Source organism: Pteropus alecto, unplaced genomic scaffold (genome assembly GCF_000325575.1).
Source record: "Pteropus alecto unplaced genomic scaffold, ASM32557v1 scaffold3, whole genome shotgun sequence".
In the NCBI taxonomy this organism is placed as follows: Eukaryota; Metazoa; Chordata; class Mammalia; order Chiroptera; family Pteropodidae; genus Pteropus; species Pteropus alecto.
The window spans coordinates 37,869,846-37,887,661 of NW_006442484.1; the positions used below are offsets into that span (position 1 = coordinate 37,869,846).

General features: G+C 33.6%; 1 protein-coding gene across 3 annotated transcripts in view; it reads left to right on the forward strand.

Moving 5' to 3' along the window:
- LOC102892041 (sodium channel protein type 2 subunit alpha) overlaps positions 1 to 17,816 on the forward strand; it is a 124,727-nt gene that overhangs the window by 70,776 nt on the left and 36,135 nt on the right. For all 3 annotated transcript variants that reach the window (XM_006921144.1, XM_006921143.1, XM_006921145.2), the window contains exons 14-16: positions 3,365 to 3,603; positions 10,358 to 10,531; positions 12,426 to 12,782. In XM_006921144.1, coding sequence (XP_006921206.1) covers positions 3,365 to 3,603; positions 10,358 to 10,531; positions 12,426 to 12,782 — 770 coding nt within the window. The remainder of the gene's footprint in view (positions 1 to 3,364; positions 3,604 to 10,357; positions 10,532 to 12,425; positions 12,783 to 17,816) is intronic.

Consider the following 17,816-nt stretch of genomic DNA (forward strand, 5'->3'; position numbering starts at 1 on the left):
TCCTGTTCTTTTACAGCCCCTCCCTTTCCACCCCCTCCCAAGTGTGTGAGTGCGTGTGTATATAGATGTGTCGAAGGAAAATGAAAGATGGAGAATGAGAGAGAGAGTATGTACATGTGACTTTCTTATTTTTATTTATAGTTTCTCTTAATATTGGATAGATTCTTGGAATATTTATTTTCCAATCTGAATGGAAAAATCCTGTGATGCTAATACCAATGCCAAAAACCTAAAAGTCACAGTCAGAAAGAACTCACAGTGTAGATGACCGTATATATCACAGCCATGTCAGTATTACAAGACCCAATTTTCATAATGTCCTAATGCAGTATCAGAAATCTTTTCACTGATTTCTATGGAATATTAAACTCAGTACGTTCTTCCCCAACCTCGCCTGCGTTAGCTTGCACTCCTTCTTCCCCCCCAGCTGCCAGTAGCTTGCTCCTCCCTGTCCCTCCAGGTAAATCTTTTGAAGATTCTCTGGTCTTCTGCTCCTTGCCATAGCAAAACCACTGAGAGGAAGCTGCCAGTGGTTCTGCTACAGATGTCAGCAGCATGTCTGCTCCCTAAAGCAAGAAGTAGAGAAGGAGACAGGGTAAGTCTAAATCAACAGTCCTACTTTGCACTTCTGATAGCATTAAGTTTGACCTAACGTAAGAAATTACATAATAAACACCAAACCACCAAAACATTGAACTCGTCCACTAATTAAGACAGGAGTTCAAAATGAGTGTACCCACTGGCCCTCCATGGGAACGTGTCTCATGGAGTTACTTAGGAGGAAAAGAGTGTCCTAAAAATAAATATAACTGAGGAAGCAGGAGACTGAGTATTTGGTTTTAATATCTGGAGAACTTTTGACTTTATATTTTTGTGAGGGACAATGGCTGAGTTTTTGTTTTTCATTGACTGTATAGCATGAAAATTTTATTTTTTTTATTCTATTATATTTAAACACTTGGAATTTGGCATTGATCAAGGTTGGTTGTTAGCAATACTTAGGATACACATGCATACTAGAGCTGTCTTTAATATATAGTCTTTTTTTTGTTCCTGATAAGATGGAAAGGTTTCTTAGGTTGACATAATCTGTTTATTTGGGATCTTTTCTTCTAAGTCTAATCCCTTTCCCTTTTTGTGAAGCAGGCTTGTTGATCCAGCTGTCAACTTTTGTTTTCCTCCTTTTGAACTACAGCCAAGTCTTCATTGTCCAGGGTAATGAATAGCCAGCCTCTTCCTTAATGAAACTAGGAGATGAGTAAAAACGAACTGTTTGCTTTTCAAATTTTTTAAATGCAAAAGCCATATAGAAATATTTATTGGTCACACCTTTGGGAAAATTAGTGGGAGGATGACTTAGAAGTACCAGAGGAATTGAGAAAAACCAGCAAAAGTCTAAACCGATGATTCTCAGTGTGTATAACCCACACAGGAATAATGGAGAGATGGCTGTAGTTCTCTCTTGAGTGCTTTGTTTGTTTCAAAATGTAAGATTCTCTCTCTCTTTCTTTCTTTTTTTTTTTTTTAGCATGAATAATTGAATGTTTTTTTTTGTTTTTTTTTAGAACTTAAACAGCTTTGCTCCACTTTTTCCTGGTGTCAATCAAGATGAACAACACGGGCTGAATTTCTTCTTTTGAACTTTTATCTGTTTTGTTTTGTTTTGTTTTTCCTATACAATTCCTGTTTGCTTCTGTTTATCTACTAAATGACAGGTCACATTTTAAAAAATACTCTGTGCACAAAGAGATTTTTTCATTTCTCATTTATTGTCAATGATAATATCTTTTTATGTTCAGCATAAATATAAGGTTATTTGGAAGTCTTAAAAGCATCTACAAAGTAACTAGTGCATAATAATCGTATTTATATTTTTCCTCTGAGTAACAACACAACTATTCTTTATTGTTTACAAAATTACATATTAAAAGAAATGGAATAAACTATGCACTGGAAGAGTTTCAATATCTAAAGAGACAGTTGAAGAATCTACCTCTAATGAAATTCTGTTAAAAATAAACAGGAAATTAATTTACTCTACGGAAGTGGTAAACTTTATAGCATTAGTTAGTAGTGAATGTTTATCAGCAGAACGAAAAGGTCATTACCTATGTTTGCGTTTGTCCATTCCATATTTAGTTTCTACTAAACTGTACCAGGTTTAGAGGGATATTCCAGCTGCCACAGTAGCAATAGTAAAGCAACTGACCAAAATCAATTATGCCATAAATGAAAAAAGAATTTTTTCCTCTACTTTAGTGCTAAGAAGTAGTGGTCTCATTTAACAGAGCAAGTAGTAGGATGTACAGCAATGATACTGGCAGAAAACATTTTGCATCCTTTTTCCACTCAAGAGTTGATTGAGAGATCATCTTACCAAAGGAGGAGAGTAGATAATGTCCTACTTCCTAATTCTCCAAAATTCTTTTTCCAACATTTATCAAGTTTCAATATTTTCAGTATCACCTTAAAAAATCTGGGCATTTCTATCTTCTCTCTCCTATTATTTAGTTAAAATTCTTCTCAAAATCATTGTACTTTTTTCTTAAACAAATGTGTTTTAATATGAAATTTTATATCATAAGTTTGGTATGATAATTATACAGTTTAATACATAAATGCATACCATAAAAATTTATGAATTCTACATATGTTTCACCTAAAGTCTTCTAATATTTTACCTCTAGTATGTAAGTCCCATTTTGTGAAACATGGATTTATACTAACAGTGAGAATCCTGGTTTCTGAAGGTAGATATTCCCTCTTCTTTTGTGCCCTCTAGTTAAATTAAGAAATGTAGAGAAAAGGAATCTTGTTGAGTTCAATATGCAAGCCTATATTTAATGACGCTTAACTAGAAACATTTTGACTAAGACTAGTGAAAGAGACAAAACTATCTCATTAAAAGACCCCCCAAAACATATGTAATCCAAGAAACTGAGATTCAGCGTGACTGATAAAGGTTTTTAGGATGTTTCCTGAGAGGAATTCTTGGATAATATAAAACTCATCCATGTTCCAGACATGGCTCTGTCTGGAACATGGATGAGTTTTCAGTATATTTAACACAAACCCTACCCATTAGTTACTGATAATTTTGAAGGTAATTATCAGACAGTTTAATACTGCAGATAGAATCTTGGAAGCTATGTTTAGCCAAGATGAATTTAGAAAGTTTACTAACCTTCCTATGCCCGTGATTTCTATGTCAGCTAACCCATTATAAGTGTTTTCCTGCTCCATCATCAATTAAACCATAATGCCTTTTAATAACTTCAATTTTGTAATCACTTTCAATTTAAACCAAAGACTGCTTAATAGAAAGTAAGCAGTTTTAATAAGTATTCTAACTCTTTTCTTCCAGAACTTGAAGAATCCAGGCAGAAATGCCCACCCTGCTGGTATAAATTTGCTAACATGTGTTTGATTTGGGACTGCTGTAAACCATGGTTAAAGGTGAAACATCTCGTCAACCTGGTTGTAATGGACCCATTTGTTGACCTGGCCATCACCATCTGCATTGTCTTAAATACACTTTTCATGGCCATGGAGCACTATCCCATGACAGAGCAGTTCAGCAGTGTGCTATCAGTTGGGAACCTGGTAAGGCCCACAGAGGGTTCCTCTTTCCATTGAAAGACTTTATGATTGCCTTAATGAATTTCACATATGACTCTCAAATTAAATATGAATTAACTGACCATGTATACCTGGACAGCAAAAGTTTAGCATTCCTTTTTTAATTACAAAAATATATTGCTATAGTTAGGCAATACAAAAGATTTAAAATTTGTATGTACAATTTGATTTAGAATTAAATTAAATTGCCCATTCTTTGGAAAGATGATTATAAAGCATTGAGGACATTGGTCTATGATAACAAAATCTTGTCATATTTATCTGATATTTAGATAATTTTGGGGGACATGCATACATTTTCCAAAAAAGGAAATTATGAAATATGCCAGATCAGGTAATTTTGAAATATCATTTGTAAATACCTGAAGATAGATTCTTGGTTATCATATAGTGCTTATTATTTCCATTTGAATTTCTTCTGTAAATTTAGGCATTTATAAATGATGATTTTGGCATACATTTTCATTGAACATTTTGTGTTAAAATTCACTGGATACATGGTAGAGGGATAGAAATGAAAGTAAAGTGGTCTTACAAACAATATCAATAAATTCACACAACAAAAAGATATAGTTACCAACATAAGAGGCTCATTAAGTTCTCGTGCACCTCTCAACTTGATATGTGAACATATAAATAGGTTGTGTGTAGATAGTAAATAATATATTTATATAAAGTAAAATATATAACATTTTTAGGCTCTGAAGTAACCACTATTTTTTTACTATACTCCAAATAGGTCTTAACTGATCCAATGATAAAGTTAATATATACTGACCACTTATTTTGTACTGAACACTGTACCGAATGGTTCACATGAAATCCCTCTGTCTGGGTTCCCATAAAGTTGGTCCTAAGGTAGATACTGTGATTGTCTGCATGTCACAATTGAGGAAATTGTACCCATGAGAAATTGACAGGATGGTGGAAGGTCAGAACACTATATCAGAGACTATGAAAGCTATTTCAGAGACCGTTGTAAGCTCTGTTCAAAAATCATAGAACTTTAGAATGGGAAAGGACAATGACATTACCTAGTCTATATTTTACCTATGGAGGAATCTCTTCAACATTATCTCTAAAATATGAGCAAGGGATAAAAGAAAGCTTTATGGAGGTAGGTATTAGGAAATAACTCAAAGGGGCTTAAATAAAAATAAAGAGAATTCATTTCAAGTAACTAAAGTCTCTTTGGACATAGCTCCAGGTTTTAACCTGGATAGATTCAGGTTCTCAGTCAATGTCATTGGGAGTCAGCTTCTTGCCCTACTTCTTCCTAGTACGTTTCCTTTATTCTGGCTGGGTATTCTACTGATGACAATGCACTACCAACTTTTTTTCCTACCAACATAGCACACTGAGTGGAATAATTGTACTTCCTAACTCATAGCTTCAGCAGACAGCCAAGAATTTAATATTATTGGTCTGGTTGGAGTTACAGGCTATTTCTAAGCCAGTCAGTTATCTAGTTCTAGGGTTAGTATGCCCTATTTGGCAAAACAAGAACCCTGTCTGATCATTGGAGATAGAGTAAATAAGTAGAATTATGAAGAAAAAAGTTAGGTCTACAATTTCCAGAAGAGAGAGTGGATAATGAAAGACATCAAAAATAAACAGGCAGTTTAAAGTGGAATTTGTTTTATGTGTCAGGGAAGATAAGATTTGTATTTGAGGTGAATCATGGAATAGTAAAATATACATAAACGGAATACATATTCTTCTCAAGTATATATGGAATATTCCCCAGGATAAACTGTATATTAGGTCATAAAACAAGCCTCAATAAATTTAAAAAGATCAAAATGGTATGAAATATTTTTTTCTGACAAAAATAGAATGAAATTAGAAATCAATAACAAAAATAAATTTTGAAAATTTACAAATATGTGGAAACTTAAAAAAACATACTCCTAAATAACCAATGGGTTAAAGAAGAAATTACAAGAGAAGTTAGAAAATACTTTGAGATGGATGAAAATGAACACACCAAGTGGAAACTTATATAGAGTGCAGCTAAAAGTGCTTAGAGGGAAACTTATGCTGTAAATGCGTATAGTAAAAAGAAGAAATATCTCAAATTCGTAATCTATCCTTTCCCCCTGAAGAAACTAGAAAAAGAAGAGCAAATTAAACCCTAAGCTAGCAGAAGAAAGGAAATAATAAAGAATAGAGTGAAAATAGAGTGAAATAGAAAATAAGAAAATGATAGAGAAAATTAACAAATTCAGAAATTAATTCTTTGAAAAGATCAACAGAAACAATAACTCTTTAGCTAGACATTAAAAAAAAAAAGAAGACTCAAATCAATAAAATCAGGAATGAAGAAAGAAGAGGGGACATCACTATAGACCTTAAAGAAAGGAGTATGAAGAATTCTATAAACAATTGTATGCCAAGGAGTATAAGGAATAAAAAGGAGTATAAGGAGTATAAGGAATACTATAAACAATTGTATGCCAACAAATTAGATACCCTGGATGCAATGGAAAAATTCCTAGAAAGTAGACAACTACTGAAATGGACTCAAGAAGAAACTGAAAATCTGAAAAAAAAAAACTTATAAGTAAAAATTGAATTAGTAATTTAAAAATGTTCTCACAAAGGAAAACCTAGGCCAAGAATAGTTTCACTGGTTAATTCTACCAAATATTTAAATAACTGACACCAATCTTTCACAAACTGTTCCAAAAAAAAATAGAACAGAAGGGAATACTTCTTGGCAGATTTTGGAATTTGAAGCCAACCAACATATAGACATTGGACAAACTCCTTGGGTTTCCCTTTGAAATCCACGCACACTAGCTATACTTTAGGAGTAGAAACTATGTCAGAGAACCAGAAGATTCAATCAGTTAAAGAACAAACCAAAATAGCCCTGCCCTAATTAGGTATGAAATCAAGCTACTATAAGTTCAAGGTGGCCAACATATAATTTAACTGCCTGCTAAAATCAATACTCTTCCGAGGAAAATAATTGAATACAAATTCTCTATAACACATCCACATTGCGTAAAGAATTATGTGATATGTGAAGAAATAAAAAAATGTGACCCGCAGTTGAGAGAAAGAGCACTGAATATAAATAGATTCTGAAATGACTGAATTCTAGAATTAATATAAAAGAACTTTAGAAGAGCTATTATAAACATGCTTAATAATTTGAAAGAAAAAATGGTCACAACGAATAAATAAATGGAGAATATGAGCGGAAAAAAATGAAAACTATGAAAAAAGTCATCTAAGTATTTTAGAACTGAAAAGCACAAACTCTAAAATGAAAAAGTCACAATGGGTTTATAAGGGACATTGTAGATGTCAGAAGAAAGTATTGTTAAACTTGAAGTAAATATATAGAAATGATTCAATTTGAGCAGCAGAAAAAACTAAAAGGAAAAATGAACTGAATCTCACTAATCTTCAGAATAACATCAAGTGGTCTCATATTTGTATAAGGGAGACCCAGAAGGAGAAAAGAGTAAGAATGGAAAAAACAAATTTTTGAAGAACTAATGGCCAGAAATTTCTCAAAATTGGTGAAAAATATTAACTTAGACACCTTAATATTAAATGATGGAACTTGAGTGAACATCAACAAGAATAAATATAAACTACATAGTACATGTCTTGGTCAAGCTGCTAAAAACAAAAGAAACTTTGGAACAGCCAGAAGAAAAATACTTAAATAGTCATGTGCCGCGTAATGATGTTTTAGTTAATTACGGACCACATATACAGCGTATGAGGGAGGTCCCATAAAATTATGGAGTTGGAAAATTCCTATCACTTAGTGACATCATAGCCATCATAAGGTTGCAATGCCTTGCTTTACACAAATGCTTACCATTACCTATTCTATTCAGTACAGGAGTATGCTGTACAGGTTTGTAGCCTAGGAGCTGTAGGGGAACTGAATTTGTTACCCCAAAGTATATCTCTTTGGTGTAAGGGTTATTTTAGGCTGGTTAATTTTAAGGGAGTAGCTCCGTAAACCAAGTAGAAGTTACCCATCCTAAAGGTCGTTCGCATTTGTAAATGAAATCTCCGTTTGTAAGGGCGTCTCCTTTGCTGTACCAGGAAGAGGGGGGTGACCTTATCTCTAGAAATTCTTATCAATGCAGAAGACAAAGACTTAAATTTGTTTGACAACCTTACCCTTGTTTACAATGCTTTTCTTGGTAACCTCCTGACACCCTCCACCCCCAACATCTTATTTTGTCTCTAGCTGGAGATGGTATTTAAGGTGGTGGCTTCACTCATTTTGGTGAGTTACTCAGTTTTCCCAGGTCTCTTCCATGTTTACATGTTATTAGACTTTTGTTTGTTTCTCTGTTAATCTGTCTTTTATTATAGGAATGTCTCAGCCAAGAATCCACAAGGGTAGGGGAAAAATTATATTTCCTCTCCCACAGAACAATAGGCTATACCGTATAGTCTAGGTATGTAGTAGGCTATGCCACTCCATTTCTGTAAGTACACTCTATGAGGATTGCACCATAATGAAATCACCTAAGAGTGCATTTCTCAGAATGTATCCCATTGTTAAGCGGCACATAACTATAAAACATAAGGCACTAACATTTAATCAAACATGTTAGTCTGATGAAAGAAAGAAAAAAAAGCAAGTTAACTCATTATTTTAGAGTGAAACTATCCAGCAAAAGTTAATGTGAAATAAAGAATTTTAATATAAACAAAACCTGAGAGGAAGTTGTTGCACCAGAATTATGCTACAAGAAATGCTAAGGAGGTTCTTCAGGCTGAAGGGGAAAAACATCAGATGGAAATTTGGATCTGAGAATGATGATCACTAGAAATGAATAAATGTGGGTAAATAGAAAAAACCTTTTTTCCTATCTTAATTTCTTTAAATGACTACTGTTTAAAGCAAGGGTTTATAGCATATATATATATAAAATATATGAAGATTTAGCACATTTGGGGTGGCAAATATTTCTTGGAGAAGAGACCAAAAAGGCTATCCATTATCTACATTTCCATAGAATATTCAAGCATTGGGATTACACTCAACAATGAAAAGAGAATAAACTTCATTAATTGTTATTGCAACTTCACACATTCTACCCCATATTTATCTCACTTAAATGAAAAGGTCAACAGATATAGAATTTATATACATGGTGATATATATATGTATATATATGGGTGAATTTCAACTTGAAGTACTCAAGAGATATTTGGAGAAGTCAGTAAGACTCTCAGTTTTCTTATTTGGCCACTTAGGTAAAGAGTGATTCCATTTACACGTACTGAGGTAGCGAATATCAGAAGAGAAGCAAGGCTGTGCAGAGAAAGTGGTAAGGTGAATTGTAGACCTGTTGAATTGCAGTACCTGTGAGATAGTCATCCAATAGAGGTGTTGAATAGGTAGGTGGGTATTTAGTTCTGTAGCTCAGGAGATATGCTTGAGTCAAAAAATAAATCTCAAAATGTTTACTTATTATAAAAGAAAAATTAGAGCAACAGAGAGACCTCTGAATTAATCCGATATTGAACAATTTGTTAGAGGAAGAATGGCAACTGAGAAGTATCCAGGGAGATGTGGATCACTGATGCCAGGAACAGAAAATATGCCAGGAATGCGAAAAACTCCTAAAGAAGCAAGCTCACTACTATAAATTTCAATCGAATTTAGCAAGTGTGATGGTGGGTATGTTGGTGAAATTGGTCAGAGCAGTTTGTGTTGACTGGTAGGTTGTGAAGTTGAAGAAATGGAACTAGTGAAAGTAGGCAAATATAGAACCTCTTAAGGAAGTTGGACTATGATTGTATAGATGGTGATAGCTAACAGGGGAAGTAGAATACAAGGGGAGTTTCTTTGATGACGGTGGTGGTAGTTTTAAGGTAGAGAAGGACTGAGTATATGTTGCTTCCTGTAAAACCCTAACAGAAAGCAGTCAGTCAGTAGCAGGAAGAGATTGAAACTACAGATTGAGAAAGTCAGTTCTTTGAAAAGTCCAAAAAAGATACCTAACACAGTTGGAGAAATTAGAGCAAATCAGGGATACTTTTTCATAAGAAGAAAAAAGCAAAGCACAATTATGGATGTAAGTAGTTTGATAGATATAGGGGAACTGAGAAAGTTCAGATTGGTTGACTTCTGTTATCTCTGAGACACAGAAGTGCTGAGTGGAGGATAAGAAAAAATGTTAAAGATATGTGGAGGAGAGAGAAAGTTTGAAATAGTTGTACAGAAAGAAAATGGAGAATGGAAAATACTGCTTCTCATAGCCAGAAACATAAACTTTTTTTTTTTCTTTAACATTCTTACCATCTGTAGGGCTAGTAGCACCCATGTTTATTACAGCCTATATGTAGCCTTCTCAGCACCAGCCTTACCTTCAGGGCCATGAGAGGGGATGAGCTATCAAGTTGTCCTTTGGTGAGTTTTTGGAAGGCTAGAAAGATCAGAGCCAGAGCCAAGCAGTTGTCTACAGTGAGTTAGCTGAGCCTTTCATATAAGAATACAAAAATAACAATATTACCTTTATTATCTTAATTCTTCATCATTTATTAAACCTTAAATATAGTAAACAATTAAATAGTGATTTGAATACAAACCATTTGAGGGTATAATTTGCTGGACCTAAACCAATTTTTTAAATCCAGAATCGTAATTTGTTGAGTATAAATTAAATTGCTCAATAATTATTTATGTCTCCAAGAGTATTTACTTGTATAATAAACATTTCTCATTTAGGTCTTCACTGGGATCTTCACAGCAGAAATGTTTCTCAAGATAATTGCCATGGATCCATATTATTACTTTCAAGAAGGCTGGAATATTTTTGATGGTTTAATCGTGAGCCTTAGTTTAATGGAACTTGGTTTGGCAAATGTGGAAGGGTTGTCAGTTCTTCGATCATTTCGGCTGGTAAATTAACTGGGAATATCCATAATATTTTTATAATTATCTGGTATTTCAAGATTCCACATGATTATAATATTATTTGAATACATTTTTAAAACAAATGAGATTGGCACACAAATGGATGGCAATTTCTTCTACATCATAGCTTTAATGGATAGAGTAACTATATTCAAATGAACAGCCAACAGTTCTCTCCTTAGTAATTGAATGGCAGTACTAATGAAGAGGGAGAAAAAGGGAGTCTTAGGTGCACCCAAATCACAATTAAACAACAAAATATTCATCTCTCGGTTGTGTGGAGTTTGTTTAACTATGCATAAGGTGTGGTTGAAACTTAGGATGGGCTCACCTCTCTCAGAAGCTCGGGAAGTCATAGAGTGTCCAAGAGAAGAGGACAGAACTCCCCACACATTTGCTGTTTCAGCCAGATCAGGAAGTTACCAAATCCACTGAGAATTGCCTGTATTATATTTTGTTAATTTTAAAGAAAGGGTCTTCATTTGATCTTTATATTTTATAAGTGTATAGATCTTTTAAAATCAAGAGAAAATATCACTTGACACATTTCCATTTAAAGTTTGTTATGTTTTATTGTTCTGTTACTTTGAGTTAGCTCTAACTTTTTGTGATTTGTTTTCAAATAACAGAGATTGTTATTATTAAATTACTAAAAGACTTATCTTATTGGTGATTAGTCTCAAAACTTTGTTGTGAACTCTGTTTAGAATTTCCCTTACCACTTCAAAGTTTAAATTTGACTTGAGATCCTTACAGCTGTGGTTCCCTTCACTAGTCTTCACAGAGAGCTGTGGATCTAATTTGAAGCTAGAAGGATGCAAAAAATAAAAAATAAAACAAACAAACAAAAAACAGAACAAAAATTAGAAGTAGTTGTATAAAAGTAAATATGGGTAACTACTTTTTAAAAATGTTGATAAATCTTCATGATACTGTGATGCAGTTTGAGGAAATGGGAGTATAACATCATAAACATCTTGCTTAGTGTGTCAGGCTCTTTTGCATTAATTATTCTCTGGGAATAAATTTAACATTTTGGTGTTTATATTCACTCCTTTGCGTCACTTAGATGCAATTAAATAATGTACCGTGCTTGGTCTGACATTTATTGAAGCATCAGAAATAAAATGCTGCTGCTGTTTAACCATAAATGGTATTTTAGAGGCCTCTGTGAGGTAATATAACCAGTAAGTCAAGCACAGTGGTTGAGAGCCATTTACGCACTCTAATGAGTTGTTGATTAAGTCTCTGAAGACTAAAAGGTTGACGAAATGCAGCTTCTACTTAAGTCCAACTATTTCTTCTTTGAATATAATAGATCTTTAAAATACAGCTTAATACTACAGCAAGCTAAAGATACAGTAACATTAAAGCAATGTAAAGATTTAAAGAAATTAGTTTTTTTCTCTCGTACCTTGTATAATTTAAGGGTTAATTTTATCTGCACGTGTGCCTTTCGGCATATTTCAAGTACACTGAAAAATATATCTACTTTAGGCTTTTAAATAATAAGAGCCTCTATTTCTCTGAAACAGTCTCAACTAATTAATTACGAGTAATCTTAAATATCTCAGTTCCTTACAGAAAAACAAAATGAGTATTACATATGCTTATATAAGATTCTGGAAAATTTGGTATATCTTATTTTTAAAAATGACAATAAAAACCATATACTGTAATTATTTTATTTACAATATAGACTGTTTTCAAATGGAAAATACCCCATGTAGCAAGTAAACTGATAGATTTGCTAGATAATAGTTTGACACACAAATAATGTATCACCCTATAATTGAAACACTGTAGATTTTCCCTGTAAATAAATTTATAGATTCTTTAGAAGCCAGGAAAGTCACAGCTTGCTTTCTTTCATTTTCAGCTCCGAGTTTTCAAGTTGGCCAAATCTTGGCCAACTCTGAATATGCTGATTAAGATCATTGGCAATTCAGTGGGGGCTCTGGGTAACCTCACCTTGGTGTTGGCCATCATCGTCTTCATTTTTGCCGTAGTCGGCATGCAGCTGTTTGGTAAAAGCTACAAAGAATGTGTCTGCAAGATCTCCAATGATTGTGAACTCCCACGCTGGCACATGCATGACTTCTTTCACTCCTTTCTGATTGTGTTCCGCGTGCTGTGTGGAGAGTGGATAGAGACCATGTGGGACTGTATGGAGGTCGCTGGCCAAACCATGTGCCTTACTGTCTTCATGATGGTCATGGTGATTGGAAACCTGGTGGTATGTAGTAAAAACACTTACCTCATTTTCAGTAAAAGGTAATGTAACCATATAAAAGTATGTTCAACTGAGGAATGTTTTATGCATTTTGGGGTATTTTTGTATCAAAGCCATTTCCGATTTTTAATTATTCATGATTGCAGGAGCCAGGTATAGTTTAGACTATTGAAATGCACTCTAAAAAATGTTTTTAAATTATTTATTTATTTTTCTATTGAGATATAATTGACATTAACATAAACTCTTAGGATCTCTTTTGAGCCAAAGTTGCTCTTTGTCACTAATATCTCTTACTATTCCATGGAAGGGACCATTTCTGGCTTTTATCTTTCAGTTCTTGTGTCAAAGCATGGAAGGCTTACTAAGAAGAGTCACTCATTTTATCTATAAGTACTAACAATAGTATCACTTGAAAATGTCTCAAATTTGAGTTTCCTAAAAATTGGAGTTAAAAAAGAATTAGTGATTCTCTTAGTGCATAAAAAGCGCATGGGGTCTTGGGTGCCTAGAAACTATAGTGTGAGCAAGTAACATTGACTTAAGAATCACTTATTATCTTTTTCTATGTAAAATGAACCATGCCTAGCACCTGTGCTGAGTGACGGGGCCATGGGAAATATGATAGGAAGATATATATAGCATAGTGATATGGCATTTACTCAAACAGGAGTCAAAATAAGAAGTATCTAGTATGTGTCAAAGGATGTGAAAACAAAATGCCATATGTCAAATTCACAAAATGGAAAATTTCCTTTATAATGGCAAGGGTGATGAAGAAAGGTGTTAAGGAATTTGGACCTGAAATATTTTTAATCAAAGTGTAAGATTTAGCTTGGTAGGAAGAAAGATAGACTGTCCCATATCAGGAAACAGTGGATCTAGTGGTTGGGGGACAGAGGACAATAGATTCTGTGGGAAGGATTAAGCTCTTATACTTTAAGTATAAAGCAGTTATACTGAGTTGCTTGATTAGGTACCATTCCAATGAAAGAGAATAAGGATTGTCATAAGCAATATTTTAAAATATGCAATTTATAAACTTGATTTCCTCTCACATAAAAGTAACTTCAAATTCCCCAAGGGAAGAATAAAGGGAAGGTAAAAAAGACAAAAGATTATCATTTTATTTTTATTCATTCCCATATTTCAGCCTCCTCAATATAAGTTAGATAATTTTGACCTAGCTCAGTAGCTATCATAAAGTTACTATCAAGATGTTGGCTGAGGCCTCAGTTATCTTGACTAAGACTGGAGGATTAGCTTCCAAGAAGGCTCACCCTCAGGGCTACTGGCAGGAGGTGCCATTTCCTTTTGGCTGCTTGCACAGGGCCTCAATTCCTTCCCACGAGGACCTCTCCTTAGGATTGCTAAGTATCTTCATTGCATGGTAGCTGGCTTCTCCCAGAGCAGGTGATATGAGAGAGGGGCAAAGAGAAAGCTTTCTTTATGTTTTAATCTTGAAGTCACACACTGTCACTTCTGCTGTAGTCTATTCATTAGAAGCAAGTCATTAAGAAGAGTTCACACTTTTGAAGAAGGAATTAGGCTTTAATTTTTAAAAAGAGGAGTATCAAATAATTTGTGAACATATTTTAAAGCCACTACAATACCCAGTACAACTTGTTTTCATAAAGTGGCATAAATTAGAAGAAGAGAAGAAAAGGCAGAGAATTGAGGCCTTTATGACAACAGTGAAGGAACAGATCAAACCGTAACAGGGAATTCCTAGTGGGAGTAGGAGAAAGTAAGTTTGAGGTCAGACTGCATGGAGATTAATTTATGAAAATTAAACTTCATAACAAAACTGAATTTTTTCTGTGGGTATTAAAAAGATGGCTTTTTATCAGGAAAATGACAAAGTAGTATTTCAGTAAAATTTATTTAGCAAGAAGCTGCAGAGTAGATTTAAAGAGAAATAAAACACAACATGTCACATATCTTCTATTAGTTTACTGAAATAAGACATATCTCTCTAATACGTAATTTGTACAGAGGACTAAAATCAAAAAGAATTTCAGAAAGTACTATACCTATGGATGACATTTAATATTAATTTGGATTATTGTATATACATAAAAACATATAGCCTGTAAAATAATTATTTACATCTACTGGCATAAATTTAAAATCTATACCTTTAAGAAAAAAATTAAAGGCTCTTCTTTCTCTTTTTTACTATCAGTTTAAAAAATATTTTTCTTTTGTGATATACTAGATATATTTCTGGAGTACCTAAAGTCACTTTTACTACTGTTAAGGAAAAGTATTCTTATCACATTTTCCTAAATAAGACTGAATAAATTTAATGCACCATCTCCTACAGTTCTTTCTTCTCATCCTCACCAGAGAGAGAAAAGTCCCCCAAAGACAAGCTGGCATAACCCCCTTTCAACACACTTAAACTTCCGTATGGTGCTCTACCACAATAATCACTATAATCACTGCCATGCCTGGTCCACAGGCAGGATAGAAGTAGGGCCTTTCTTCCCCAGGCCAGGATTTTTTTTTATGATCCATTCTTGGTTTCTTGACTCTATGGCCAGAGATCCTTTTATAGATTCAAGGCAGATGCTACAAAAAGAGAATGTGACTTTCGAAGGTTACTATTCCTAGAAGTAGCTGACCCAGTCCCCTCCCTAAGTGAAGGTGGGGTGTTAGGAGTGTTGTGAAACTTTTGGGTTCTCACAAATTATGGATCAGGATGGAGGACTGTTGATATATGTAATATATTTCAATCTTGGACCCCAAATAGAAATTATAGTAAAAATTTTCATTCCAAAATACTACCTTGGCAGACGTGTGAAAAAGTCATTTTCACTCAGTGAATTAACAGTCTGCCATGAACGCTTGTGGAATCACATTCAGGGTTTTGGTCCCTGAGTGAGCTTTTTCAATTGTGTTCTCTTAAATTGCCATTGATCTCACCAACCACCTTGGTCAGTTGTTATGCAGATATCCTTCGTTAACACAGGAGGTCTAGACAAAGATTAGTGTGGCTCACGCAAATATTTTTAGGAAAATAAAGTAAATGGAAAGATAATATCATAGAGGTAAGTTGGGTCATAAAAACAACTAAACTTTCTCAAGGATTTACTATGTGCCAGGAGCTGTGTGTGAGCTACATGGATCTCTAATTGAACTCTTACAACTATCTTGTAAGCTAGGCACTGAGAAAAGTATTGTATTTATTTTATAGAAGAGGGAATTGAGGCTGGTTGGTTTTGCTACTTGTCTAGAGCCATGTGGTTAGTAATTGACAGAAACTCAATATTTACTCAGTACTCTAATTCTAATGAGAAAGAGGACCAAACCATTTAAATATAATGAGTTTTTGCCCCAATGCTTAGAAGATAAAATATAGATCAGATCTCACTCTGGGAGGGTTAATGGACGTATATTAAAAATTTTCACAGAGAAAGATAAATACCATATGATTTCACTTATATGCAGAATGTAAGAAACAAAAAGAACAAAACAATCAAAAACAAATACAAATATAGAGGACAATCTGGTGATAGCCAGAGGTGAGGGGGATTGGAAAGCTGGAAGAATGGGGTGAAGGGTTAAAGTACAAATTAGTAGTTGATAGGTGGTCACGGGACAGGGAGCACAGCATAGGGAATGCAGTTAGCATTAATAATGGCTAGGTGAAGGGCCAGAGAAGAGAAAGAGCAATTAGGGAGATCATTTTATAAACCATGTAGATGCTAACCAATATACTGTATACTCTAAACTAATAATAAAATAAAATTTTTATAAAAGGAAAATTTTCTAATAGAATAAGGATAGTACATTGATAAACCTTAAGCAATCAAATTCAGAAAATAATTATGGAAACAAGATTCAATTTTATTATGAATAAAACCCAAAATTTAGCATTTACTTTTTCCTTCTCCTGTCTATTTTTCAACCAAATAATATATCGAAGGCAAATCACAATAAAAAATAAATTTTTTGGAAAATTCCAGATGTAAAGGAGCAGGTCTTAGTATGAATATTCAGCAGCCATAACATAGCCATTAAGAGATGTATCAGTATAGACTCAAAAAATTACGTGAGTCTTTATTGGATCTTTTATGTGTTTACCTTTCTTGCCACCATTGGTTAGAATAACTTGTAACTAGTTAGACAAAGGAGCTCTAATCTTCATTAGTTTATTGGAAAGATAAGATGTAGCAAGAATGCAGCATCCTTTTCATTGGAGTTTTACTTAAAATCCTACGATTCTTTTTTTGTACTATTTACTTTTCGTCCTTTACTACTATCTCATTCTTTTGTTCTGCATGCTTGAATAATCTGGGACTCATTATAATTGTCAATCAAATCCTGAAAAAATTTATATGACAGTATTGTGCCCATGTGAGTGCCTGATTCATTAGTAAATTATCTGTTTTTGAGAACACAATGGGTTTACAGTCAACTAATATTTTCACTCACTTGTACCAGTGGAGCCTATTTTTGGAGACTCAAGTTATAGATTAATTAGTTATCTTATTCATGGCAAGATCTTGACTCCACAATCTTTAATCAATTTTAACAACAGTATAATTGTATAACAGCCATTTCTTTGTAATATTTCCAACCATTGTATAAATTTGGTGGCTATGATTTTCCAAACCAAAAAATAAAAAATCTGGATTTTATCTAGCAAAAAGGCATATTTTTCCTAATTTGACAAGTTATCTAGGAGCAAAAATTGGTACAAATACATAAAAACCAAATTATATTTAAATATAATGAAATCTTTAGTTTTAAGAATCAAATTATAATAAATTATTATTGTCCTGGAGAATCCAGATTACATGAGCAAAATACTTAGCATCCGAAATAAAACATTTTTTTTCTTTTTTTACTATACCACTATCTAGATAACTAAGATTTCTCTTTCGGAATGGAATTTAATATAGATATGTTATGCAACAATGGTTTTAGTAATTTTGCAATGAGTCAAGAGGAAATAATGTTAATAGTATTATTTGATATTCGCCAGGATTTATTTCACAACCACCCCCTGCCCCCCTTTTTTTTAGGGTA